This window comes from Diabrotica virgifera, chromosome 9 (genome assembly GCF_917563875.1).
Source record: "Diabrotica virgifera virgifera chromosome 9, PGI_DIABVI_V3a".
Lineage (NCBI taxonomy): Eukaryota > Metazoa > Arthropoda > Insecta > Coleoptera > Chrysomelidae > Diabrotica > Diabrotica virgifera.
The window spans coordinates 222,205,211-222,232,391 of NC_065451.1; the positions used below are offsets into that span (position 1 = coordinate 222,205,211).

The 27,181-nt window shown below is 31.9% G+C and overlaps 1 protein-coding gene across 1 annotated transcript; it reads left to right on the plus strand.

The window, feature by feature from the left end:
* The first annotated feature begins 4,635 nt into the window (after positions 1 to 4,635).
* Positions 4,636 to 27,181, plus strand: LOC126891655 (dnaJ homolog subfamily C member 2-like). The gene is made up of 3 exons (XM_050660881.1): positions 4,636 to 4,642; positions 10,311 to 10,944; positions 27,076 to 27,181. Exons 1-3 carry the CDS (start codon positions 4,636 to 4,638, stop codon positions 27,179 to 27,181), a joined length of 747 nt encoding a protein of 248 aa, XP_050516838.1.

Below are 27,181 nucleotides of genomic sequence, written 5' to 3' on the forward strand. Positions count from 1 at the left end.
GGCAAAAATTTGAACGTTTATGTCATCACTAAATAGTTGTTTTTATTTCTTTGTAATAGGGCTTTACAACGCTTCTCATTTGTTTCGAGCCTCTGTCATATGCCGTATAATCCGTGTATAATATTAATATACGAGATATGAACGAGGCTCGAAACAAATGTTGAAAAGACCTAATATACGTTGATAGCTGGAAAATGTTTCTTTGTTGTTTCCATAGCACACTACTTTTAATTAATTTCGTTTACCGGTGACAGTAACAGTTATGTTTTTAAATTTACATGTTTTGTAAGATATCTCGAGATAGAAAAAAGGTATTAACATGCGGTTTTCGCTATTCTGTTGCTAATTTTATCTAATTTTGTAATATGGTATTAAAAATGCATGTTTGTATTTAATATTTTCCAAGGAACACTAGATTTCTGAAAAAAATTAAATAACGCCTTCTAGCTGGCATATTACTCACTAAGTTAGTTGGAAATCATAACTTTTACATTGACGAAAAAGATCTGTCTTCAACAAGACCAAGTTTGCAAAATTTAATTAAGCAGAACCGGACTCACAGCCAGTTTTTCATAACAAGGTTCCCACTCACCCCCACCTCTTATTTCCAAAGGTAGACCTAAACTTGTCAAATCAAATATGCGTAGAATTTTATGAAGAATGCGACGATCGGATTTCCAGTGCCCCTTCATTAGGAAAATTTTGTAAAATTTAGATTTTTTAATTTTTGATATTCAATTACGCCCTCTAGCGGTGGTCCCACAATTATGAAAATAATTTCCAGGCTTTTCCTGAGGCAACTTTTGTTATAAAATTTTTTATTTCAAAGCTCTACTATAAACGGTTCCTGAGATATGGCCGAGAGCCATTCTTATTGGGACACCCGGTACATAATCGATGATACTCTTATACCGTAAGGTGTCGAGGTGTCTTCTTTACTCGTTATTCTCTGCGAACTTACGCCACTTTTTTCGGTCGCTAGCTAATTCTTTGGCTTCCTGCCACAATTTTCCTCTATTCTGCAATATTTCCATCACACTTGTATTCCACGTTTTCCTTGGTCGGCCTCTCCTGTTTTTCCCTATCGGCCTCGCTTCCCATGTCATTTTAACCTGTCTGCCGTCATTCATTCTAAATAAGCGCCCAGTCCATTTTAATTTCTTTTCATGAATTTTTTCCTTTAAGAGGATCGGTACGTTTTTTCGGCTGCAATGCTATTCAAATGGGGATTCATTTTTTTCGAATCCTGAGAAAACTAATAAGTACTTTTAAAAAATTTAAACGCAGAATGAAAGACTGCGTTATTAGCGAGGGCCGAAAGTCCCTGAGAACTTCTATAATGTTTATTTTAATAAGTTACAGGGGTGAAAAACTAAGAGAAAATTTAGTGTTATTTTTAATTTCAAATATCTCATTCAAAATAAACTTTTTATTTATTCTAAAGGACTTTCGTCCCTCGGTAATAATTTAGTCTTTCATTCTGCGTTTAGATTTTTCAAAAACATTTATTGGTTTTTTCAGGATTCGAAAAAATGAACACAATGTCCGTGGTTATATTTTCCAAATCTATCTTTGTCATACAACGCACTTAGTCGAATAGAGTATTGTCAGTCAGACACTGACAATCAGTGACAATTTTAAATAATTATTTGACATGAATCGGGAATATTTTTAGTTGTTGATTAAATAATATTGATATATAGTGTATTTGATAAATAATTGATTTAAGAGGTGAACTTTATAAAAAGTTATTTATTGTGTATTATTTATGGAAGATAGAAGCAGAGAATACATCAAGATATATTATGTGATCCAAGTATTTTGTTATTAAAGATGTTCAAAATTGTAAGCGTTCCATAGTAACAATACATTATTAAAAAATCACTTTAACACTTTTCCTCTTTTCTCGATTGAGTATTTAGACCAGTGCAGATAGCTCTAAAATGGACCAAAAAAATAAAAAAATAATAGCAGAATGAGACCACTTCCAAATGAAAGTACACATATTAGATAACATGTGGAACATTTTTCACCAAATCTACAGATATTTCAACAACTCGGCATCTAATCCATCTATACCTGCAGCATTGCCTATTTTTAGTTGGGTTAAGGCATCTTCCACTTCATTCATTTGTATTTTATTGTCCCCAATTACATCTTGTTCTTCTGTGGTTGTATTGTTTAACGTTACCGTTTTGCTGCCTGCTGTTGTCTTGTCTTTGCTTAAAAGTTCCATAAAATATTCTTTCCATCTTTCTATAATGTGGTCTTCTTCAGTTATTATATTCCCATTCCGATCTTTAACCTGCTGAAGCTTCATGTGTGGTTCCTTTCTCATATTTTTTAGGACTCGGTAAAATAATTTATTATTATGGGTTCTATTTTCTTCCATACTTTTCCCAAAATCTGCATTTTGTTTTTCTTGTTTAAGCATTGTTTTAACTTTGTTTCTTTGGTCTTTATATTTATCGTAGATCAACTGATTTCTGTTTTGTAGATACATTTTCCATAAACGTTTCTTCTCTTTCACTTCTTTTTTAATATCTGCATTCCACCAACTCATCTGTTTCTTATTGTTGTTTCTTCTTGTAAATCCACAAAAGTTTTCTGCCGCTATCAAGAGTATTTCTTTAAATCTGGTCCATTTAACTTCCACATTGTTTATATGTTCAGTTTTATCAATCTGTTCAAACTCTTTTTCTGTTTCTTTTACATACTTATTTCTGGTTTCGATCTTCCTTAGTTTGTATGTCCTAATTCTTCCGCTGTAGTTTCTTGTAGGTTCCTGAGTCTTATCAAGTTCGTTTCTGCTTATTTTAATTTTTCCTTCCAGTAAATAATGTTCACTACTTATTTCGAAGCTTCTCTTTACTCTAACATCTTTGATTCTAGTTCTTGTTTCCCGAGAAACTATGATGTAGTCTATTATTGATTTTTCATTGCGTTGGGGAACCTCTCTGGTTATTTTATGTATTTCTTTATGTTCGAAGAAAGTGTTCTTGATGATTAGATGATTGAACAAGTAATGTACGTAAAATACCTTGGAATTAGAAAACTACAAAACTGTACTGTAGAATCAGGAGCGTAACAGAGGCCCCCGCAGCGTGAAGCTTGCGGGGGGCCCCAATCGCTTTGGGGCTTCATCTTCTCATCTGATTATGTAAAAATCTGTTATTGATATATTATTTTACGTTGTGTGTTTAAAATTAAAATCGTAAACTTCTGAATAGACGTATTTGCCAAGTGAATCATCTCATAATATCTAGAAACTTAATCCCTTTTGGCCTACCGAAATTTTATAGTAACGACAATAAACTATAATGCTTTGTAGGTGACTATTGAAAGATTTGAGAATTGCAATTTGCCGAATATTTCTAAATCTAGAAATGAGTTTTCTCTTTAATCTTTACCTACGTTTAGTATTTCGATAGAGTTTAGTATTTCCAGAGGCGTAACAGAGGCCCCCGCAGCGTGAAGCTTACGGAGAGCCCCAATATGTCAAGGGCCCCATTTTATTGTGTAATATATGTAAAGATGTGTTGTGTTATTATTTGCATACATACGTTTTTTAAGCAGCGCAGTATTGAAAATGAAGTTGTCCATCCGAATTAATAAAATTGTAGATATATTCGCTGATAGTAGATAGTGGACGAAGAAAGTTGTTCATCTCATAGAATAATACTAATGTAATCATTTAGCAATTTTTGTTCTATTCTATTATTATTTAATTGATGGATTCGACCGTTACTTGATGAAATAGAAATACTATTATTATTTCTATTTTATTATGTTCTATTGTATTATTTATTACCAATAAAAATTAAAAATGTAAATCGTCATAAACAGTGAATGAATACACCAATAGCTCAGTAAAAGACAGTTTTGGAGTAAAATAATCAACGTCACGACGGACGTATTTGCTTGACAATTTGTATTTAGCTTCTAGTTACACTCCATTTCAAAGTTGGATTTACGCCGTTGGTAGCTTTTACTTCTGGGATGACACCCCTGCTTGGGGTGAAAAACATATGTTTAAAATAAGTCCGGAAATATATAAATTGACTAATTATAAGCAACTTTTGTTCTTCTATAGAGTTTCTTTTTCTATGCTAATACTTTTCAAGCCATTTGCGAGTGAAAATGTTTATTAAAAAAAAAACAACGTTTGCAGACGGGTTTTTCGCAAATTATAACTCAAAAATAAGTATTTATCGAATTAAATAATTAAATATTAGATATCGAAAAAATATTTGTAGCAAAAATGTAGCTTATAAGATACAGAAAATGGTATACTTATTCATGAAGTCTATCGACACAGTAAAAGCACAGTTGAAGCTGATGAAAAATTATTCTTATTTTTCCAATTCCAAATCGAATATTTCAACCTGAAAAAACCAAAAAATAAAGCAATTTTAGGGAAAAACTCTTAAAACTTTTTTTTTAAATGTTTCAAAAAAAAAGCTTTATTTTTATTTTTTATAAAAGTTTCTAGCATTAAAACTATACAAGTTACGTTCAAAATAAAGTTAGCCCCTTTTTTGGTAAAAGAAATCGTGAAAATCTGCCCCTATTTCGCACTCCAAATAAAATTTATCATTAGCGCTTTACCATTTACTTTGAATATTTATTGTTTATATGATCTGTAAGTTTGAGCGGTTCGTAGTTCTTATTTTTGAAAAAAAAATTTTTATTTTGGAAAAATGTCTTGTTTTTCAAAATAACTTAAAAAGTATTAGTGATACGAAAAATCTCAAAGAGTAAAGAAATGTACATAGGTCTTGCTTTTATAAATATTTTGGCTTTATTTTGTTTTTCTGTAAGACAAAAATTGGTTAAGACATGGCTGTTTAAAATTTGCATATATTCGTGATAAGTGACTCGTTCAAGCCCTTCAACTAGAACCCTTTTGAAAATAAGCACTTTGAACCAGTGAAACTTACAGGTCGTATAAAAAATTAAGGTAATTTGTAAGGCGATAATGATTAGTTTCATTTGGGGTGCTAAATAGGGGGAGATTTTCACAATTTTTTACCAAAAAATGGGATTAACTGTATTTTGAGCTTAACTGGCTTAGTTTTGATGCTAGAAACTTTTGTAAAAAATTAAGCTTCTTTTCATGAGCTAGTTTCTTTTTCAAAAGAAAAACTTTTCATGAGCTACAAGTTTTCTTTTACTGAGTCGATAGACTTCATTTTTGTTTAATTTTTTTACAAGCGAGATCTATTTTTGCTAACAATATTCTTTTAGATCGAATAATCTTTGAACTACTTGCGAAAAATCGCCTACAAACGTGATTTTTTTGTTGAACAATAAACATTTTTACTCATAAATAACTCGAAAAGTCCTGAGTTGACCACTTCGGTCGTGACACGGAAAATTATACGGTATCGCCATATTTTACGTTGATTTACTGGGCTGTAACACATATAGATATTTGTTACACATGTCGCATTTAGTAATTTTTTAAAGGGGGCGCCATTTCCATTTCTGCGGGGGGCCCCGACGGAGTTTGTTACGCCACTGTGTAGAATTGAGAAAACAAGTACAAAAAGCAAATAAACTGGCAGGATGCCTTCTACTTCCAAAGATATCTAACTGTCTGTAATATAAGTGTCAAAGTCATGTCCTATAAAAGGTTATGTCAGATTTTTGTTTGGTTATTTTTTTTTCTTCGTTTATCATGGCATTTGGGAGCTGTGCCCAAATTATGTTATAGTCAAAATGGAGTATTAAATATTGCTGCTAATAATGAAATTGCAAAAAAATACCATACACGCATGTAATTTTAATTTTAATTTTCATAGTAGGTAGTGGTAGGATACCGCAATAGATTTGAATTAAATATAACAAATCATTGTAATGACAAATATTCATTAAAGAATTAGCTTACGAATTACGCTTGGGCTAATACAGGAAATTAATATATGTAGATATACGTATGTTTAATTGAAACCTATTTATGGTCAATTTAGTCTTGAAAAAGAGTCAAATCAACCACTCTGACGTTTTACCACGTTGGTTATGTTTGTAAACTTCACTCTTATCAGTTCCTATTATTTTTATTTTACCTACCAACCCACATATACAAACTGTTAAAAACATCTACCACAACAACAAAATGGAAGGCAGGATAGATGGACAACTTACAGAACCTGTTCCAGAACAAAAACTGTTCCAATGCAATACAATACAACTGTACACTACAAAGATACACCAAAGATTTTCCACCCAGATCTATAAAAAAGGATAATTCCCTGTCCAATATCTTGTACCTACGTTTATCCCTTTGCCAAAAAAAGTACAACGCAACAAAGTGTAAAGACACCGACTAATAAGTCTGATAAACCATTCCTTAAAATTATTCCTCAAAGTTCTTCACTACAGAATCTCCACAAAATGCGATAAGGTTATTGGTTGCTCACAATTTGGATTTAGAAAAGGTCTGGGTACGAGGGAAGCACTAGTTGCAACCCAGGTGATAACCCAGAACTGCTATGATCAAAGGAAAGATGTAATAATGTGCTTTATAGATTCTGAACAAGCGTTTGATAGAGAACAACATCATAAACTCGTACATATACTAAAACAACTCGACATAGATCAAAAAGGCATTCGTTGCATAGAAGCTCTTTACTGGAATCAAATAGCTGTCGTCAAGATGGATACCAAACAACGCAAGCTCAAAAAAGGGTCTGTTTTTTCGTTCTCGTTCCTAAAACTCCCAAAAACTTCGAAAATTTAAGACCGACCTTTATGGCTTCTAATAGTACTGATCATTACCTTTCCAACGCATGTCTAATTTTGAAAATCGGTTATACCATTCAAAAGTTATCGGAGATCAGAAATATGACTCAATTTCTATTTAAAAAAGGGAAAATGTTTGTGGATAATATGTATGTATGTATGTATGTATGTATGTATGTATGTATGTATGTATGTATGTATGTATGTATGTATGTATGTATGTATGTATGTATGTATGTATATATGTATGTATGTATGTATGTATGTATGTATGTATGTATGTATGTATGTATGTATGTATGTATGTATGTATGTATGTATGTATGTATGTATGTATGTATGTATGTATGTATGTATGTATGTATGTATGTATGTATGTATGTATGTATGTATGTATGTATGTATGTATGTATGTATGTATGTATGTATGTATGTATGTATGTATGTATGTATGTATGTATGTATGTATGTATGTATGTATGTATGTATGTATGTATGTATGTATGTATGTATGTATGTATGTATGTATGTATGTATGTATGTATGTATGTATGTATGTATGTATGTATGTATGTATGTATGTATGTATGTATGTATGTATGTATGTATGTATGTATGTATGTATGTATGTATGTATGTATGTATGTATGTATGTATGTATGTATGTATGTATGTATGTATGTATGTATGTATGTATGTATGTATGTATGTATGTATGTATGTATGTATGTATGTATGTATGTATGTATATATGTATGTATGTATGTATGTATGTATGTATGTATGTATGTATGTATGTATGTATGTATGTATGTATGTATGTATGTATGTATGTATGTATGTATTATTGTGTTTTCAATTTATCAATCAAAGGCAAAATTAAAATTAATTTAAAATTTTTTTAAATAACAAGGGCACATAAATTTAATACACCCTGTATATTGATCTGTAAATATTTATTAGAATTTAGTTTGGATGTAAGTGGATTTCTTTTTTAATGAGCTTTCCGATGAACCATTAAAGACTTTTGTGAATAATTAAAGTGAAAAGGACGATGTATTTAGATTTAAAGTGGAAAAAGATTATTTATTACGGGAACTATAGAATCCACAGGTAGAGGTAATTATCATTTTCTAGAAAAATGGTTTAAAAGAAAGTTTGGAATTTTAATATCTTTGTTTCAACCCGAGTAAATATTGTAGGGTTCCCCGAAAGTAATTAGGATGGTCGGAATAATTTTGAAAATGACTGTTTGTTTGTCGAATGGAAAAGAGAAATGTTTCTGATTCTTGGCAAGTTGGAAGGGGAAAAGTGGTTTGAATGTTGAGTGAGTTTGAAAAAGAAATTAGTATGTTATTGGCATCGCTGAGGAGCAGTTCGACGTTTTCGTGGATAGATAGTTAGCAAGTACCGGTGGTTGTTTGATAGTGGAGAATAGTGCTGAAAAGTGGAACGAGAGACAGATCAAATTGAGACGAAATACCTCTTTGATTCTGTATTATTGTGAGAAGGGGAGCAGAGAATTTTTGGAGTTCTGTTTGAATCGAGTACTGGTCAAAAGAGGCTTTGGCTCGTTTTGGAGAATTGGTGCTGGTATGCTGATAGTTTTGAAGCTGGAGAACGGAGAGGACTTTGATGAGTAGCCTTTAACATAGTCAACGAGGGAGAGCTGTTTTGGGTCACGAGAAGACATCAGAGTGAGTGAAGCAAAAGGTCAGTCAATTTATATGAAAGAGATTTTTATGTTCGGAAACTAAAATTTTGAGTAAAAAGCATATGAATTAAAATTCCAATATTTCAAAAAGTAAATAGGAAATATAGGTAATATTGCGAATACATAAATTTGTTTTGTTTAGTTTGTTTTACCAAAGTCATCGGGAACAAACCGATAAATTGTTTTTTTTAACTATAATAAATTTAAGTGGTAGGAATTTCATTCGGATATCTGTGTCCACAGGTTTTAGATTTAATAGATTTTTAGAGTATTGATTTTGATAAATAAAAGACAATTTTGTATGTTTATTTTATATTTTGCTTTATTTCTTTTTCCTATTTTATCCCGATTAGGCTCAACTAAGAGATACTGAACCCACGAGAGAAGATAAGTATAACGTAAGATATTTTAGACTTTTTTTTGATATTATAAAAAGGCACCCTGAGATTTTTTATTCATTTTTTATGTATGATTTGCGACAATTAAATAATTAATCAAATAAATAATAATTAATATAAAATTAATAAGAAGCAGATCATAACAACATGGCGAGCCAACGTAGGACATTAAATTATCTCTGGTTGTGAATTTGAAGGGAATAGGAAACGGAAAAACAGGTGAAGGAAAATTTATTTGCCCGTCGGAAAAAGTTGATATATTTAAAATTTTTGAAATATTTGTTTGACTTAATTTTTTTATCTAGGTACAGTTTTTACATATTTATTTTATTTTTGATTGATTTGAATTTTGAAATATTTAAAAATTTGTGGGATAAATTGATTATATTTGGGGAGAGAAAAATTTTCGTCTCGACAGCATACAAGGTATTTTCGGATTTCATATTAGGCGGGGATAAATTTTAAATACATGTCGATAACAACCAGAAGCAAAGGCAAAGAAAACAAAAAACAAGAAGAACATTTGGAACAAGAAGAACATATAGAACAAGAAGACATTTTTGAAACAACAATCATGGCATCAGAACAACAGGAATTATCAGGAATAGATAAAGTAATACAACTGATGCAACTCCAGTTACAAAAATGGGATGAAATATTAAATAAAAGGGATAAAAATCAGGAAGAAACATCAAAGAAGATGGATAAAATGGATAAAATGCAAGAAAATCAGGAAGAAACAAAACGAGCAATGAAGGAAACACAACAAAAAATGGATAACAATCAACAGGAAACAAAACAAGCAAAAGAAAAAGAACAGGACATTCTGGAAATGGACAAGGAACATGAGAAACGGAAAAAGGGTAATTTTGACAAAAAACAAACGGTGGAAATGAATTTGGCAATGAAACAAGGACAGAGAAGAAAGAGGAGAAAGCAACAGAAGATAAATAAAAACAATGAAGCCTGGGATTCCTCGAAAAAAGAGATGAGCCCAGAAGAAGGAAAAGAAGAAAAAAGAGTGACAAAGGAAGTTAACGATTGGAATTCCTCGAAAAAAGAGATGAGTCCAGAAGAAGAAAAAGAAGAAAGAAGATGGATAAAAGAAAATGAAGATTGGGATTCCTCGAAAAAAGAGATGAGCCCAGAAGAAGAAAAAGAAGAAAGAAGATTGACAAAAGAAAATGAAGCTTGGGATTCCTCAAAAGAAGAGATGAGACCAGAAAAAGAAAAGGAAGAAAAAAGATTGACACAGGAAAATGAAGCTTGGGATTCCTCAAAAGATGAGATGAGCCCAGAAGAAGAAGAGATCAGAATATAAAAAGAAGGCGAAAGAGATACCTTTGAAACTGTGTTATTTGAAGAAGAAGTAAACAGGGGAGAAGCCAGAATTGAAAAAAGTGGTATTTGCACAGCAGTCGCGCTGAGATATTATTTTATTTACGAAAATGTAGGCGGAGGAGAACCTGAACTTCGTTTTGTGCAACATCCCTTAATCGAACTAGAAGTTGATATTCCAAAAGAGGACAAAGAGGAAGAACTAACTCCAGAAAACGTGGACTATGAAGACGATGTAGAATATTTGAGAAGTTTAGACCCTAAAGAATGGAAGTCACAAGATCATTACAAAGTCCTAGGTATTCCAAATATAAGATACAAAGCAACAGATGACATTATCAAAACTGCCTACAGGAAGAAAGTCTTAAAGCAACATCCTGACAAACGTAAAGCGCTAGGGGAAGAAATAAAAACAGATGATGACTATTTTACCTGTATAACAATGGTTTATGAAACTCTAGGAAATATAAGTAGGAGAAGAGCGTACGATTCTGTTGATCTACAATTCGACAATGATCTACCTTGTACTAGTGATATAAAAAAAGACTTTTATAAAGCGTTTACGTATTATTTTGACTTAAACTCCCGATGGTCTGAAAAAACACGGGTGCCCAAATTAGGAACTGAAAATTCGACAAAGGAAGAGGTGGAACACTTTTATTCGTTTTGGTATGATTTTAAATCATGGAGGGAATATTCCTATGAAGACGAAGAGGATAAAGATAAATGTCAAGATCGTGATGAGAGAAGGTATGTGGATAAGTTAAACAAAGCTGAGAGATTAAGAAAGAAAAAAGAAGAAATAAAATTGATATGTGGAGAAGAAAAGGAGAAGGAACTGCGTGTAATATTGAGGGAATGTGAAAAATTAATAAATGAAGAAAACAGAGTAGCCAAAAAGTATGAAAATTCATTTGAGACTAAAGACTTAAGAAATTTTCGATCGAAAACTTACCATATCCCATCTAAGTACAGACACTGGGAAAAAGAAAGCAATTGTTTTTCAGGTGGGACTCAATATTTTGACACAATAGAAAAGTGTTGTTGTCGAGAGAAAATCATTTTTTTGTTGCACTTATTAATACTGATTTTATCTCAAAACAAGGCGGGGATGTTATTGTGTTTTCAATTTATCAATCAAAGCAAAATGAAAATTAAATTAAATTTTTTTTAAATAACGAGGGCACATAAATTTAATACACCCTGTATATTGATCTGTAAATATTTATTAGAATTTAGTTTGGATGTAAGTGGATTTCTTTTTTAATGAGCTTTCCGATGAACCATTAAAGACTTTTGTGAATAATTAAAGTGAAAAGGACGATGTATTTAGATTTAAAATGGAAAAAGATTATTTATTACGGGAACTATAGAATCCACAGGTAGAGGTAATTATCATTTTCTAGAAAAATGGTTTAAAAGAAAGTTTGGAATTTTAATATCTTTGTTTCAACCCGAGTAAATATTGTAGGGTTCCCCGAAAGTAATTAGGATGGTCGCAATAATTTTGAAAATGACTGTTTGTTTGTCGAATGGAAAAGAGAAATGTTTCTAATTCTTGGCAAGTTGGAAGGGGAAAAGTGGTTTGAATGTTGAGTGAGTTTGAAAAAGAAATTAGTATGTTATTGGCATCGCTGAGGAGCAGTTCGACGTTTTCGTGGATAGATAGTTAGCAAGTACCGGTGGTTGTTTGATAGTGGAGAATAGTGCTGAAAAGTGGAACGAGAGACAGATCAAATTGAGACGAAATACCTCTTTGATTCTGTATTATTCTGAGAAGGAGAGCAGAGAATTCTTGGAGTTCTGTTTGAATCGAGTACTGGTCAAAAGAGGCTTTGGCTCGTTTTGGAGAATTGGTGCTGGTATGCTGTATAGTTAGCTGGATAGTTTTGAAGCTGGAGAACGGAGAGGGCTTTGATGAGTAGCCTTTAACATAGTCAACGAGGGAGCGCTGTTTTGGGTCACGAGAAGACATCAGAGTGAGTGAAGCAAAAGGTCAGCCAATTTATGTGAAAGAGATTTTTATGTTCGGAAACTAAAATTTTGAGTAAAAAGCATATGAATTAAAATTCCAATATTTCAAAAAGCAAATAGGAAATATAGGTAATATTGCGAATACATAAATTTGTTTTGTTTAGTTTGTTTTACCAAAGTCATCGGGAACAAACCGATAAATTGTTTTTTTTTAACTATAATAAATTTAAGTGGTAGGAATTTCATTCGGACATCTGTGTCCACAGGTTTTATTTAGATTTGATAGATTTTTAGGGTATTGATTTTGATAAATAAAAGACAATTTTGTATGTTTATTTTATATTTTGCTTTATTTCTTTTTCCTATTTTATCCCGATTAGGCTCAACTAAGAGATACTGAACCCACGAGAGAAGATAAGTATAACGTAAGATAATTTAGACTTTTTTTTGATATTATAAAAAGGCACCCTGAGATTTTTTATTCATTTTTTATGTATGATTTGCGACAATTAAATAATTAATCAAATAAATAATAATTAATATAAAATTAATAAGAAGCAGATCATAACAGTATGTATGTAATATGTATGTATGTATGTATGTATGTATGTAGTATGTATGTATGTATGTATGTATTTGGAAAAGTTAAACCGATCTGAATGTTTTTTTTTGTGTTTGAAGAGTAGGTCAGGGCCGATTCAGAACCGGTGTAGTTTGTGACTTTTGACCACCCATAAGCCAGCTATAGGACTTGGTAGGTACAAAACGGAATATTTTTGGGGGTATATGTCTTCGGTTCAAGAAGAGATAGGAGAACCGCAAGTACACAAAATCAATAGTGTTGAGTTAAGCTTTCAAATGGTGTCTAAGCCGTCAGGATCAGACATACACACGGCTCAGTATAGCCGAAAAACTGAAAAACGATACTTTGAAAATTTTGGTTTTTCGACAATTACTCAAAATTTCAACCTACGAATTGCGTCAATATGCTTTTTCTCATGAGGATCTTTCAGTGCGTCACAGTTTTCCGATTTCTTTCTACCGCATTAAATTGTATGTGACAGAAAAAACGCACGTCGGTGATTACATTTCGTCGGTGACATTTATAACATTTATTCTAGTTGTCAATAGATGGCGCTATAATTGAAACAAAATAATTTGCGAATTATATAATCAGTCGTGTGATGGATGACCGAAGTTAAGTTTAACGTTTGAGTTAAAGTTAAGATAACTCTCAGGAATAACGTGCTCATAACTGCATAGGTAAAATTTAGTGTGATGTATCGCTCGCAGTTACGAAATAGTTATATCATCAACGTTATATTAGAAAGAAGTTTTGAGGAACAAATTTTGAAGTAACAAAGAGAACCTTATGTACAAATAGTACAAGTTGGAGTGAGCGCGAGAGATTGTTCCGAACATACCCGTCGTCGGCTACCGCCGATGACCGAACAGCAAACAGCTGTTTGGGTTTCTTGGTGTTTCTAAGTTGCATTCAAACGGTAGATAGAAACAGGGTTGCCAGATTGGTGTATTTTCCCAAAATTTTGGGTTAATTTGAAAGCGTCTATTGAAATTTTTCTAAGCAGAAATTGTAGTGGGATTTTTTGGGGATGGAAAATTATGGATGATTTTAAGGGGTTATGGTAAATTAAATTTGCGAATGTGCATAGAACTCTATATTAAACTCCCATATAATCGAAGACGATAGGAACTATGAATTATTTCCATGGCCCTCGTTGATATTGTAGTATGAATTTTGTTTTACTGTTCTCTTCATCTGACTAATAATTTATTAAAATGCGACAACAATTTAAATTTGGGGACTTTGGGGTATTTGAGCTTCAATTTCAGGGAATTTCAGTTTCTAAGTGGGGGATTTATAAAATATCATCTGGCAACTCTGGATAGAAAGCTCAGTAGGTAGTTAAAATAAAATTTCAACTTATATCGCTCGATTTGATTTTTGTATAATTTTTAAAATTGTATTACCCTTCTATTCTTAATTATTAAATTACTAGCTTCTAAATTCACTTGATTTCTGTCTAAAAACAAGTCAAAAGATGAACCTAACCTTGCATAACTACAGAGTTATCTCATAACTTGAGGTTTAACGTCGCCTTATTAAGTGACCAGATAACTCAAGAACTGTCAAGAAATAACGCAAATAGTTAAGTTGAGTATGATACATCACACCAATTCGATGGTTATAACATAACTACAGGATAACTTTACGTTAACGATACCTTCGGTCATCCATCACAGGGCAGAATATATCTACGAATATAATCTGAACAATTTATAAGACTATACAAATCAAAGAAAATACCATTTTATAAATGAATTAAACGCAATTGATTTGTTTTTATGCCAAAGTGCAAATACAATGTGACAACTGTCAGATTTAACTAAAATGTCATGTCACTAAAATGTATATTATCACGGACTTACCTTTTTTTCTATGATTTGTGACGCACTGAAAAATGCTCATGAAAAGATGCATAACTGATCGTTTGTAGAAGGGCTCTAGACGAATCTAACGATGTATACCTCATATCCGGGAAAATTCGAATTTTTAAGTTATAGGCTTTATAAGTATGATCAAATCTATTTCCTACGGGAAAAACTGTTTTTTAGGCTCAATAATTCCTGTAATAGCTTCAGTTATAATAATTGACCTTAGATGCATCAGATACTACTTGTCAACACGTTTCAAACTCATGTTGAGTGATTAAAATCGGTTAAGCTGTTTAGAAGTTATTAAGCTACAAAAGTATAATTCAATTAACGATTATTCCCGAAATGGTTTATGAAGTTGTAGTGGTTACGACGATAAATTCGATCTGGCAACGGGCAATCCGAGTTCATGTACCGGCCATCCCAATATTTTTTTTCAATCTATTTCGAATAGAAAAAAAATCTATTGTACATTCGATGGACACTAGATCATTTGGGAGATAATGCTACAAAGGCGACCATTTATAAAGCTTAACGTGTAATCGAGAAACATTGCATTCAACTTCATACATTTAATTTATAAATAACTTTGAAAAACTCCTGATACAAGAATAAAAAACCGCTAAACGCCGTAAAAATGAGTGGCGCATACAATATTCCAGCTACAAAAGATCTGATATGAATATTACGTGGCGCGAAAATGTATTTTCATTTTGATGCAAGACGAAAGTCTAGTTTTCTTTTAAAAGATTTTTCCATAATATTTGCTAAATTTGAAGTAAACGCGCCACAAAAGAGTTTCAAAAGTCAAACTGTATCAAAGTTACTCTTTTGTTGCGCGTTTTACTTCAAATTTAGCAAATTTTATGGCAAAATCTTTTAAAATAAAACTAGAATTTTGTTTTGCTTCAAAATGAAAATACATTTTCGCGCCACGTAATATTCATATCAGATCTTTTGTAGCTGGAATATTGTATGCGCTACTCATTTTTACGGCGTTTAGCGGTTTTTTAATCTTTAAGATTAATTAAGAGAATACACATAACTTTTCAGAACCTTCTTGCGAATATTCATCGACAGACTTCGGTTACATAAAACTTATTTCCAGGTCATAAAAGCCTTACGTGATTTTTAGATCCTAGTTTTTATCTTTATCACAATCTCAATTTACATTTAACCAACTATTTAAAATGGTTTACCCGTTTTATCTCCTCTCCATCAAGAGAAAGCACACCTTGATCTAAATTAATCTCTCGACTGCCATCTACTTTGTCTTTGAAATATTAATTTTTAGGGCTCTCCGATAACTTGCTTCAGTGAATAGATTTACTAATGTCTGGAGATCTTGTAAATTTTCTGCAAGAATGCATGAATAAATTCGGCTCAGCTAACTTCTATTACCGATAGTGAAACACCAAATTAAAGATAAAACTTTATGTATGAACGACACTCAAACCCGGGAGCTTTACAATTTTGCTAATCTACGTATTTTTACTGTCTTTCATGTATGAATGATAAATTGAAAATCGTCGAGACTACATCTGGTCTCTGTGAAGTTAATCGAAGGAATGATCTGAAGTCACATCTTGACTGTTTGAATTGAATCGAATGAATCAAATGAATGTTCTTTCTTAACGGCAATATGTATTTTTTGGGTCAGGACCCACCCGTATTATTTATTACCAAATATTAAGATAACAAAGAAATTATATTGTTTATGATTTGTAATAGTTAATTAAATTGGCAGCCCGCACATGTTTAAATATAATAACAAATTGCGTTAATGTGATATACGGAGTTGTGAGCGGCCGTGGAGTAACGGCATAATCGCTGGCCTCATACGCCAGTGCACGTGGGTTCGAGCCCTTCCAAAGGCAAACCATTTTCATTTCCAAGAATGACACGAGCCGTCGCACCGTGCCTCGGAGAGCACGTTAAGCCGTCGACCCCCCTAGGCTAGTGTACATCGGCACTAGTTACTTAAAACAGGGTTAAAGATATAAATGGCGCCGGAACTGTCCGAAAGGATCTCCCCGGCAAAAATGCCACACGATATTATTATTATTACGGAGTGATAAAAATATTGTTTAATATCGGATATGAAAATTGAATATTTGAGATTAAACAATGGTTTCTTGCAGAAATTCAGGAATTCTACCAATAGGGCTTTGTAATGTTCTTCCCATACCCAGATAGCACAAGTACGTTTTATGGACATTCAATGGACGTACATCTGTGTACATTGGAACGTCCAATGGACGTCCCGCTAAGGTACAATGGACATCCGATGGACATCCAACGAACGTCCAGAGTTCACAAAATTGGACGTCCATAGAACGTCCGCTACAAACGTACAGTGTACGTTGTTGAAGCTTTCAGTGTACATCTTATGTACATTCAATGTACATCTGATGTACATTCAATGTACGTCTTATGGACATTTTTGTTGGACACTTTTCAGAAAGCAATCTAGTGTCCATAATTTTTTGAATACATACATAGCAAAAAGCCTCTAAGTATCGGAAATAGTTCCTATAATACGAAACTTATACTTTAAAATATTACACAAAATACCTTTTTTATTTCTCTTTATTATAACTTTATTATGTATACTTTATAATAGGAACTTCATTAATGCACAACTGCACTTGCACGATAAACAGCAAACACAAAGATATCACAGGATGTATTATATTGTATGTAATAACTTAATAAAGACAAAATTCAGATAATGGCGCCCTATGAAGCATGCACATTAAAAGAGGTTTATTTCTGTTCTGTTCCTTCCAAACATTATTTCTTAGAACTTTAGAGTCAGTACGGTTGTATATTGCAAGCGGGTTTGCCATTCTGTGAATTATCATAAATAAATCCTCCATCAGTATTCCACAACAATTAACAGCGATAATCCCCTAAAAGTACCTGCCTAATACTACCTTTTACGACCGATAGCGTGAAGAGCGACAACGTTGTCAAGAAGATTCTCATTTAGTTTGGCGGGAAATTTAATAGTTACAAAATGCACATTTAAGATTTAAATTGGTAGTGTCTAATTATTGTAAGTTCTATAATTACCGATGCGCGATGTAGCTCCGTTATTCTGAAAAAGTTTACCATCGTTTTATCGTCATCTAATATTATATAGGTTTAATTAAAATAATTTTAGTGGTTCAGTGTTTTAATCCAACGATGAAAAAATATGTGACTACATTTATTAGAAGCTTCTTGTATTCTACTAATAATATTGCTTTGATTAAAACAAGAAGCTATATATAATTACTCATAATAATAGTTGCGTTTTGTGTAAAATCTCCATGGATCACAAATGGATGTCCAATGTACGTTGAAATCAAACGTCCAATGGACGTCGCGTAATGGACGTACATAATACGTCCAGTTTTGGTCCATGGACGTTTGGACTTTAAATGTACGTTATATGAACGTCCATCGGATGTTGTGTGCTATATGGGTATCGTTGTTGTTGTGGGGTTTATCACAGTTTCTTCTATTTTGTTGGCTCTTACATTCTTTATAAATCTCTAGACTTCTCTAGATTTTTGCCCTCCGATTTACGTGTCCAACTCATGACATTGGTCTTCCCATTTTTGATTTTTGAGCACGGAAAAAAAATTTTTGCGCATGGTTCTATTTGGTCACAGTTTTCGATGATATCATTTTTAGAATTAATTAACCATATCCCCGGCCTGGAACAAGAATGAAATAACTGCAAAAAGCCACATTTCTCAGGAGAGCAAAATAACGATTTTTAAATATTTAAAATAGGGATTAAATGAGGAGTAACCGTCCAGGAGCATCGGTATGGCGTTTATTCTTGTTCGAATGTTGTTGTTTACTATTGGTTCGAATTTCATTATCTTAATTTAATCACCCATTTTTAACCCTATCTAGAGTTGCGTCATTATCCATCTAAAAATTTTTAAATATTTAAAATAGTAATTAAATAAAGAGTAACCGTCCAGGAGCATCGGTATGGTGTTTATTCTTAGAATCATGGCTTTTAGATTCATCCCTATTGGTTAGAATTTCACTAATTTAAGTTAACCCCCCCATTCTCAACCCAATCTACAGTTGCGTTATTCTTAATCTTAAAATTTTTCTGTACAAAAAAACGAGTTTTAAACGTTTAGTATGCCGTTTATTCTTACAGCGATGGCTTTTATTTTCATCCCTATTGGTCCGAATTTCATTATTTTAATTTAATCCCCCCATTTTCAAATCTATTGACAGTTGCGTCATTATTATCTGAAACAAAGTCTAAAATGGTGCGTATTTCAATAACGACGCAACTACCCTGTAGTGACTCAGCACATAGTTACAGTTCTGTCGCTTTTGTATCATCTGTACACAGTGTTTTAGAATTGAGGGGGTTACAAGTAAAAGGGTTTAAGTGCACTTTTTTGAAATGTTACTCTAAGTACAGATTCGCATACTTAAATGGTATTAGAACTTTGTGGTAAAACGATTTAAGCATATTTCGCCCTATAGTCGCCATCCATCGCCATTACATTTAGTTTACTGAAAACAATTGCAGTTTGCTTTGGTAGTAAACAGGTTTAACCGAGCGCTTGAAACGTTTTACCACAAAACTATTTTTAGTATTCTGTAAAAACAAATAGTAATAAACGGGTTTAAGTGCGCTTGAACCATTTGACCACAAAACTATTTTTAGTATTCTATAATGTGTAAACCCGTGTTAATACAGGATTCTTTTTGAAGTTATACTTCTTTAGGCACGAGATTAAATTTTTATTTTGCTGGGCGCATGCGCACACCGACAGTATGGTATGAAACGTTATGAGGGATCTGATTGGGTGTTAAAATCATCTGTCAATAATTGTTCAAATGGAGATTCTGGATAAACAAAATGTTGTGTATATTAGTTTTTATTGTTGTGGGGACAGTGACAAAAACAAGTTCATAATTGTAGTGACTTTTTAAATACTTTTTAAAAGCAACAGGTACGTACCTTATTGTAAATGTTTCAGTATTGTAATAAAAAATTACAAATTAGGTAAAAACCTATTTGGAAAATGTACCTACTTAGCTAGTAAGTAATGCTTTGATTTACATAATTTGATTACCAACAAAAATCTCCATCTAATATATTGCTTTTTATTCTATATTTTGTCGTATTTTAATTCCACAAGAATCAAATTTATTTGATTAAACTAAGAGAATAAGCAACTGTCAAAATTTTTTAAAAACGTTTAGTTGCTAGGTATATCTTTCCACTGGTACCCCGTCAAAATAGCCCCGTCAAAAAAGCTCCGACAAAATAGCCCCGACATAATATCCCGCACACAAAATAGCTCCGACAAAATAGCCTGCAGACAAAATAGCCGCTGAATAATAGCCCGCCGACAAAATAGCCCCGACAAATTAGCCCCGACCAAATAGCCCCCGACAAAAAAGCTCCTTCAGAATTCATGAAATAATCCCTTAAAAATACATTTTTTCGGAAATGGTAATTATCCTCTATTCACATCTTAACTAAATCTTAACCACATTAAATAAAAATGGTCTTTTCAGAGAACTCGAGTCCTGTCTTCTCTGCCTCTTGGAAGTTTGAACATTTAATTTAAGCGAAAATCAATGTTTATTTGTGATATAAACATCTTTTTCTGTTTTCGGGCAACAGTAAAATGCATTTTTAATTAAATAAATTACATACATTCTTCTTTTTTGTCAAATAATTTAAATTAAAAGAAAGTTTTTTGACACCTTGTATAAATAATTATGTAATGAGCATACATGAGATTACATAAAGAATTATGTAGTTCAAATGAGCTAGCACACGACCCCTATTCTCAGTAAAAAAAATCGTCGATTACGTCATCACGCCCAGATGGATGACGTCACTAGTATGACATATATAACAGAATATCGTAATTTAAAAATAAAAATCGATATATTTCAGGATTTTTCCTTAACGTCGCGGGTTTACGAAATAACGAATATATTCCTTCCATTTGCACCATACTGTACGTCTGAATGGCCGATATGAATGAGTCAGATGAAATTAAATTATTAGAAGAATTTTTTTACTGAGCAACAGCATTTTTGTTTAATTTATTAATATATTATATTTTGACAACGACGTCCGAAGTGGAAGTCGAAACGTTGATAAAATAATTTTTTTTAAGTAAATTGTGGCTTATTTCCCAATTAGAATAGTAATTTAAAATAAAGAACCGGAAATTTCCCGGAAGAAAAGTGGGAAAGCATAAAAGAAGCAGTTTTAAACACCAGTAAAGAAATATTAATTAAAGGTAATAGAAAACAAAAAGCAAAAGAATGGTATGATGAGGAATGTCAAAAAATAGCAGAAGAAATTAGAAAAATAAGAATAAAAAACTTAAGAAATAATAGTGACATTAGCACACAAGAATATAGAGAATTGAAGAGAATTATGAAGAGAACATGCAGAAATAAAAAAAGAAAATACAACGAAGAAAAACTCAAAGTGATAGAGGAAAAATTCCAAAAAAAGGAAATAAGATCCTTTTACCAGGAAACAAGAAAAATGGAAAGGGGATATCAGAAACATAACCCATATATGAAAAATGAGGAAGGAATATTAATAAATGAACCCGGGGAAATAATGAGAAATTGGCAAACTTATTTTACACAACTTTTAAACAAAAACGAAGAAGAAAGGGGAACAATCCAGGAAATTGAAGATGACCATATAGTAATAGAAACACCTGCGAGGGAAGAAATAGAAAATGAAATAAGAGGGCTAAAAAACAATAAAAGCCCAGGAATAACGGAAATATCGGCGGAAATGATAAAGGCAGGAGGAAAAAGACTACACAAGGAGATACATAGCCTGATAAAAAGTATATGGGAAACAGAAAGAATGCCAGGAGAATGGACCAGGGCAAGGATATGCCCCATACATAAAAAAGGTGATAAAATGAGATGTGAAAATTATAGAGGTATCGCGTTGCTAGAAGTCGTGTACAAAATATTGACAAACATCTTAAGAAAAAAGCTGAATCAATACACGGAAAAGATATTGGGCGAATATCAGGCAGGATTCAGAAGTAATAGGTCGACGACAGACCAAATAATATTTGCGTTAAAAGAAATCCAAACTACGTGCTACGAACATAAAATAGCAGTATACGTCCTGTTCGTCGACTTTAAACAGGCCTATGATACGGTAAAGCGGCAACAGATGTACGCACTAATGAAAGAAATGGGCATACCAAGTAAAATCGTCAGGATGGTAAAGATGACTATGGATAACTCCACAAACGAAATAGCATGGAAGGGACATAAATCAAATAATTTTGAAACAAAGGAAGGATTAAGACAAGGAGACCCACTATCAACGACTCTTTTTAATGTAATACTGGAAGGAATAATCAGGAAAAGTAAAATAAGCACACAGGAAACGATTTTTAAAAATGGCCACCAATGTATTGCATTCGCAGATGATCTAACATTATTATCGACAAGTAAGAAAGAGCTAACAAAATTAATGAGCAATATAATAAAACAAGCCAAACCTTTTGGTCTTCTCATAAATAAGGAAAAGACAAAATACATGATAATGGGAGAAACAGATAAAGAAAATGAAGACAATTTCACATTGGAGATAGAAGGAGAAAATGTATGCGCATTTAAAAGAGTTTCAGAATTTACATACCTGGGTGTAAAAGTAGATGAAAAGGGACATGGGGAAGGGGAAATAAAAGCAAGAATAGCAAAAGCAAACAAAAAGTATGGAGCATTGCGTCCATTAATGAAATCCAAAGATGTGTCAAGAAAAACAAAAATAAGAATCTACAAAACAGTTATCAGACCTACAGCTACATATGCATGTGAAACATGGGTGCTTAAAAAATCAGAAATAGACCTTTTAGAAAGATGGGAGAGGAAAATACAACGAGCAATATATGGAGGCGTGAAAATAGACGGTCAATGGAGAAGAAGAAATAATAAGGAACTTGAAGAACTATATAATGAACCAAAAATAACGACGGCAATCAAAGCACAGAGAATCCGATACTTAGGACACATAGAAAGAATGGGAAAGGCGAGAATGCCAAAAATGGTTCTATTACGTAAGCCAATACAAAAAAGAAGAATAGGAAGACCAAGAAGGAGATGGAAGGACAGCGTATATGAAGACTTAAAACAAAGTAATATTGTAAACTGGAAAGAAAAAGCTTTGGACAGAAAACAATGGAAGGAAGTGGTGAAGAAATGTATGGAAAGACTATAATGTTAAGTGTAGTATAAGTGTTTTATACAAACAAATGTAATATTGTATATATTATAGTAGTATAGGATATAGCATTATATATAAATATGTAATAGTAATTGTAAGGAAAAATTAAATCTTTCAGCCCTAGGCCTTCACGGCCTGTTGAGCTTAATAAATAATAATTTAAAATAAATGGTACTCGGTTAAAAGGTAAACCTTTTTATTGGAGGTGTTTTCTAAGAGGGTGTTTTAGCCGGGGCTGCGATCTATTTTGTCGGGGCTATTTTGTTTCCGGGCTATTTTGTCGAGGCTATTTTGTGTCCGGGCTATTTTGACAGGGCTTTTTTGACAGGGCTGTTTTGACCGGGCTATTTTGATGGGTCACGCTTTCCACTTCATTCACATGTCTACCCTACTTTAACAAAACATAGTAACTCGAGTTACTAGGTTTTAAAAAATTACACGATTTTTGAAATCTCCGTTAAAAATTACGTATTATATATTTTTTTTACATTTTACCTCCTACAGGCTAACCCAATCAGCTGATCTCTTTTTTTAGTAAGTCGATGAATAGCATAGATATCCTAGAGAAGAACATAGCAAATAAAGTTACTACCTCGCTCTTCTTTATTTTACTAAGATCTGCATTATGTAAAAACTAGTATTTTAAGTTACTAGGTTTTGGAAAATTATTTCGTCAAAATTTATAATATATTGGCGCCAGTGGTTTGAAGATACTAGCTTTTAAATAATTATTTTGACCTAAAAATTTTGGTGTAGGAACTTGTCAGAAGACAGCAACTTTCAGTTACTAGTTTATACAACGTTTATTTCCACCATTTCAACGACCACTGATGGTAGCATATCAATATGCTAGGTTTTACACATTTCATTTTCTCTTGTGTTTGCTGCATAACTAACAGAGCTCAGTAGTTAATCAACGAGAACAGACGGGTTTTGTTTGGGTTAAACAGTCGAATGTAAAAACCAGAATGCAGGAGGCTTTATCATCAAAAAGAAATTTTTCTCTAAAATATTTTTTGCCAGTTAAGATAGTTTTACAGGAAGTAGTTGGTAACAAAACTGAAACTAGGAGTGTTACGGAAATAAAAACATGAAAAAATATGTTTCTGTACACATTGGGATTAAAAACAGATGGCATGATTACTACCCACCTAAGAAGTAAAAGGACTTCAGATAATGGAATTGCCAAAACCAAAGACGACAGGGGGCTTATTGCTCGGTCCAATTTAAACGACCAAAAAGTGGAACATGAATCACTTATAATAAATCATATAAATTGCTTCAATCCAGTCATATCTCACTATAACTTAAAACATGCACCTAATCGAAGATACTTGCCTTCAGAACTGACGATATCTTTTTTGTGGAAAGATTTTTGTACCAATCATAAAATTGGATATGATCTTTATAGAAGCGTTTTTAAGAAAAAATATTGGTTTCTGTAGGCCATCCCACACCGAGAGAACAATTTCTTTTCTCCTAAAACACCGATTTCTTTGAGCAATATTTCTTAAAAGTTAACATATCCTATTAACTTAAACATACCGGTTCACATATAAAGAAACGAGTTTTTTAAACACAACTCAATAATTTCTTACAGATAATTTCTTCAATACTAAGAAATGCATTAATGGTTACATTTAATTTTCTTATCCTAAAGTTTTTATTTCTTAAATTGAAAACTACAAATATTTTGCAGTATAAGAAATATAATGTTAAGTTAATCCATATTTATATTTGTGAACAAGAAATTTTCTTGCAATCAAATATATATTTTAAACCACAAGAAATAATTCTTCAGAAATACCCTCTGTAGTAAGTGTGGTTATAAAATAAAAACTTTGTCATTAATGCCAAAATGTTCCTTGCAAAGAGATTTTCTTCCACAAAAGAATTGCGCAGATTAACTATTTATGATTTAGTCGGCAGTGTTTGTCAAGATGGCGTGATATGTTCATATTAATATAGATGGATGTTGGATTCATTGGTGTACTTTAAAAATTAACGGATATTTTGAAGGTACGTACATATATAGGTATTAAATAAAAGTAAATTGAGTGATTTAAGATGTAATAATAATATTGTTGCGTATCCGAATGGTTAAAAAAGAAACATAATAGTATCTTTATATGCTTTTTAGGTATAATGATGGACGACTCTGAAATAAAGGAGCTTATTATTCTAACTGGGAAATATGCCACAATTTAAAGCTGGGACAGAATGATATAATATAGCTTCAGAACAATATTAAGAAAGGAGTTATTAACCAACTGCGGGGCCTTCCAGAAATGGTAGAAGTTCATACATGTAAGTACCTTTTTAAGAATGTGTATCAACCATTATAGGTTTCTTGAATGTATCGTCTTCTATAAAAATATACAATTCAACGCTATATCAAACATGGCGGGTGCAACGCTGAGGATTTTTTCTGTTAATTTATTTGAGATAAAGAAATCAGTTAGTCTAAAAGAAATATATGTTTATGGTTAAGAAATGTTATTGCCGAAAACCGTGAATTAGTTAATATGTATTAAATGACTTAGATGTAAAGTATGTAATAATACTTTCCCGTAATACAATTTCTTAATGATTAGGTATGCTGTCTCTTTTAGATTATAAAAATTAAGAAAATTACATATTATTATGTCTGCTTCAATGTTTTACATTGGTTGTATTTTCCCTCTTGTTTTAGCTAAACAATGTTTATTGTGTGACTTAATATTATACAGATAAATAATTAATATTTCATTAACAAAAAGAAAAAAATAAACAAAGATGTATAGGTTAAATAATGCCATGTTTGAACTAAATATGATTGATTATTATTAGTATTAATAGTTCCTATGTGGGGCCGTGTATTTGTTTTTTTTTGTATTTCCTAAATTTGTCAAAATAAATATCTATATCTTTATAAAAAATTTGTATTAAAGTAAGTTTACTCTTTCTACATAATGATTTTGTTTTAGTGAATTGCTGATATACAAAGTGCTATTAACAAAAGAAGGAAAATTTGAGGAAGTTGGATTTGTCTCTCCATCCCTTTATTGTTGTGTAGAAGCCAGTGGTTTAAGAGTGGAGAAAATATTTGTATGTAATAATAACGTTTTATATCTTGTTTTATTAATAAATAATGATTTTACCTTAACACAATGATTTATTTCGCCGTATGTAATATCACTTTATTTTCAAGAAATATTAACTTAACTCTAAATATACGTTCATCTCTGCGAAATATATTTCTTAACATTAAATAAATTAATTATTAATAGTAAAATAATAATATTCCTTACTAAGAAATATTATTGCTCAGAAAGAATAGTTTTCTAATGTGTAGAAAATATATTTTTATGACTAATAAAATTAATTAACATCAAGTGTAATTTCTTTCTGATAAATGGGTTTGAAGTTTGCCAGAAAGTGATAGTTCAATCATGTTTAAGATATATTTCTTTGGCTGTAGTAGAATTTATTTGAAATATTTTAGAAAATTATATCTTACATACAAAGATATATTTCTTAGGCAATATGCCAAGTCGATCTTTCTTAAATATTAATAAAGTTTCTTTATGTCAAGAATTTTTTTCTCTCGGTGCAAGATGAATCCGAGGTTTGCACCATCCACGAGGCTCATCCCAATGATGCGAATAATTTGAAATGCAATGGTAAATATTGTGTATATTATCAGGAACATAAAGAACACTACACAGAGGCCAGACAGGCGTACCAAGCAGATCAGGAGAAAAAGCTGGATTCGGACGAAAGAATTTTTAGTGTTGACATGCAGAAAGTGTTACTTTTACCAAAAATGTCAACCAAGAACTCGTTATTTATATCAAGGTAAGATTTTTTTAAGGATTATAATTTTTTGTTCAGTTTTTCACTTTGCATGAAATTTACATTCAAACTGCTAATTATTATTTAGATAAAGTACTAGAAAACATACTTACAAAATTATAAATATGCTCACATAAAAAAAGGAATTCATCTGAATGTCAAATTACCCTAAATTGCATTTTGTTAGATTACATAAATATTTCAGATATCTGATACATTGAAAAACGCTTCAATCCTTAATACCACCTTATTTATTTATTTATTTATCAAAATTACGGAACACCCCATTTTTACAAAATTGATTTAAATTATAGTTTTATTATAGTACTTATTTTTTTTTATTTGTGTATATTCAGGCTCGTCGTGTTCAACGAAACATTTGCCTCATTAGGAAATGGCGAAAATATTTGTGTTATGTGGCACGAGTCCATCAGAGGCAGAAGTGCAGCTGACGTGACTTGA

Bases quoted from the DNA above. Each gene is read 5' to 3' on its own strand.
- LOC126891655 (XM_050660881.1), top strand. The intron at 10,945-27,075 runs GTATGTGGATAA...GTGTATATTCAG, and splicing joins CAAGATCGTGATGAGAGAAG to GCTCGTCGTGTTCAACGAAA.